The 3,220-nt window shown below is 36.8% G+C and overlaps 1 protein-coding gene across 1 annotated transcript in view; it reads right to left on the bottom strand.

Annotated features, from left to right (window-relative positions):
• The window catches only part of LOC106867387 (glutamate receptor ionotropic, NMDA 3A), a 287,389-nt gene that overhangs the window by 113,770 nt on the left and 170,399 nt on the right, over positions 1-3,220 (bottom strand). The window contains exon 2 of the mRNA XM_052969128.1: positions 2,285-2,745. Coding sequence (XP_052825088.1) covers positions 2,285-2,698 — 414 coding nt within the window. The 5' untranslated portion in view covers positions 2,699-2,745. The remainder of the gene's footprint in view (positions 1-2,284; positions 2,746-3,220) is intronic.

Here is a 3,220-nt window from a genome sequence, read left to right as displayed (position 1 = left end):
TATATATATACATACACACACACACACACACACACACACACACATATATATATGTGTGTGTGTGTGTGTGTGTGTGTGTGTGTATGTGTGTGTAGGTAAATGGATATGTAAGTAAACAGATATTTAAACAGATAGATAGGTGGTATATAGGTAATACGGACAGACAAGCATACACACACACACACACACACACACACACATATATATACATATATATATATATAGAGAGAGAGGAGGGCTTCTTTCAGTTTCCGTCTCGGCCCGAAGCCATGGAAGAAGGAGGGGGAGGAGGAGGAGGAGTAGGAGGAGTAGGAGGAGGAGAAGTAAAGTGAGAGAAATATAATCCCTGAAATACTGGTGTTACTGCCCTCGTGGGCTCAAATTGCTTTAAACTGTGTATGTATTCAAAATTACTTATGTATTTAAAGGCATTCCAGTCACGACCATTCCATCTTTGTTTTAGAAACGGAAGTGTTTTCCTAAGGCTATACTTTCCACCAGTTTTCCTTTTCCATGCGTTCGCGATTGATTTTAAGAATTGGTTGCTATTTCTAGCACATTCATAGACAGTTTGATCGTTCTGTCGATAGGCGAATATGATTTAAATATTTTTCGTTGATATAATGGTATTTCAACCGTCACCATCCATCCTGTCTTCCTGTCAGAATGTTCACAGTCTATCGAGGACTAAGTTCTCCAATATGTCCCTTACTGTTTAAGACTATGGAGTTATTTCAGGTATATTTTCCTGCTATCTCTAACAGATCGAGTGACCACATCGAGGCTTTTTCGATATGCTTGATTGCTGCATGGCTGAGACTTATTACACAGTTATATAATTAATATAATTACGTAGTTGTATAATTATATAATTAGATGTTGATTGAAAGGAAAAATCATTGATTAACGATGATGTCAAACTAATCAGACACAGGGTCAATTTTCATAAGAAGAAGAAAACGGTAGTTCATTGTGATCTTTGCCGTCGTTGCTATTGCTGTACTTGTTGATATTTAGTTCCGGGTCAGCCCTGGTCAAGCGCACATATGATGAAAGTTGTTTTAGCCGTGACCATCTCGTCATTGAATTTTACAGAGTTGGTGTATGTACGAACACACATAATCCCATGTGTGACTTCCTTTCTTGACGAGGAAGATTATAAAGCAAAAATTGAGAGAGATGTTGTTGCTATTTCTAACAGGTTTAGTGACCGCTCATAACCTTTGTTATCTGTTGGGTGCGTTTCAGAATGAACGATGTTACAGCTACATACATACGTACATACATACATACATACATACATACATACATGATAGATCGCTGACCACGACATTAAATTTTTTTTTCTCCTTGTTTTTCTCCTTATTCTTTCTGTTGAAGAGCGTAGCTCGAAACGTTAAAGACTTTCTCTATTCCCGAGCATTAAACTAATACATCCTTTTGTTATTTACACCACCTGTCCTCGTCTGTTGTTGTTTTTTTCGTAAATTCTCCCATACATACATACATACATACATACATACATACATACATACGTACATACTTTGGCCAAATAGCCTTTTGGTCAGCTGAAGGTAGAGGCGAAGAATGAGAGAAAAAAAGATGATGGGAGAAAAAGATAAGAAAAGAAAACGAAGGATCGAGAAGTGTTAACGACGCGCGGTGGAGTTGGCAAGGAAAACTTATTACGTGATTAAAAAGTTAACTGGAGGGAAAGGTAGATAGAAACAGATTGACAGGGGAGGCGGTTATATTGAAAGATAGAGGGGGGAGGAGGCACATAGCAGCGGTGGTGTGTTGATATTGAAAAGTTTATTTTTTTTTCTTCAATTTATTTTTTCCTAGTTACCATCGCATACGCGTAATAGCAATTATTCATCGGCTGCTTAAATAATTGATATTTGCTTATGAGTAATTTAGCTTGAACTCTTAATTCAGAAGAAACACGTTTGCAAGCTGCCCGAGAAAAGATGCGCAGATATAGAACACAGGCTATAAAAATGCAAGTCATCTTTTCTTTTCTTGAGTAGATCCTCTTAATTTTTTCTATTCTGTGGAATTTACACGGGTCCTACTAATATGTATTTGTTTTACAAGGTTCCCGACAGACAGACAGATAGATAGGCAGGTAGGTAGGTAGGTAGGTAGGTAGGTAGGTAGGTAGGTAGGTAGATAGATAGATAGATAGATCGATAAATCGATAGATAGATAGATAGATAGATAGATAGATAGATAGATAGATAGATAGATGATAACGAAAATCAGAATAAAGTCGATCACTCACCAAAATGTGTCCAGGCGTCGTGTCATAAGCCAAAAGCGTTATGTTGAACGTGTCAGCTGTCAGCGCTGCTGTCATCATTGTCGGTGTTAAACCGAAAGCTACCATCACGTGGTATGTATATTTGCTGCACACACCGTCCATCTCTCGTAGTCCAGTAGCGAAATCCTTTTTGGCCTTAATCACCGACCAGTTATAATAAAACGTCTGAAAAGGTCCCACGGTGTCACTGTTGGGTAAAAAATTGGTGAAGGCGTCGACGCAATCTTTGTAAATGTCCGAGTCGCAGAGGCCAAGGATGTGAATTTGGTCATAGTCTAACGCAGCGTTCGTAGCGAACCCTGTTGTGGTCCACATACAAAGCAGCCAAACTAGCAGTGATATGGCATTATTATTATTATTGTTATTAGCTAACATCCTCGACCGGTGTGGACATTATGTTTTTTACGCCGTGAATGCAGCATCTGAAACGATAAACGAACGAAGACAACCTGAAGCTTTTAGCAAACTAGTAATAATTTTGTTTATGACAACATCGTTAATAATTATAAGAATAGTGGATAGCATTAATAAAAAAAATGGTGCGGATGTAAGAGGGGGTAAAAGAAAGAAATGAAAGAAAGTAAGAAGGAAAGAAAGAAGAAAAGAAACAAGGAATGAAAGGCAGAAAGATTTTATTATTTATTATAAAATCGTGAAAATATAAAAGAACAAATGGTAAAAAGTGATTAAAAACGAAAAAAACACACACGCACACATGCTCGCATATTCGAATATATGTATTCATATAGCTGTATGTATTTGAATACGTATGACTATTTATGAGTGTGTATGCGTGTGTGCGCGCGCGTAAGTAGTATACATATACATATATATATACATACATACATACATACATATATATATATATATATATATATATATATATATATATATATA

The sequence above is a fragment of the Octopus bimaculoides genome, chromosome 7, assembly GCF_001194135.2.
Source record: "Octopus bimaculoides isolate UCB-OBI-ISO-001 chromosome 7, ASM119413v2, whole genome shotgun sequence".
Taxonomy (NCBI): domain Eukaryota; kingdom Metazoa; phylum Mollusca; class Cephalopoda; order Octopoda; family Octopodidae; genus Octopus; species Octopus bimaculoides.
Note: the sequence above shows the minus strand (reverse complement) of the source record. Positions and strands in the feature narration are given on the sequence as shown.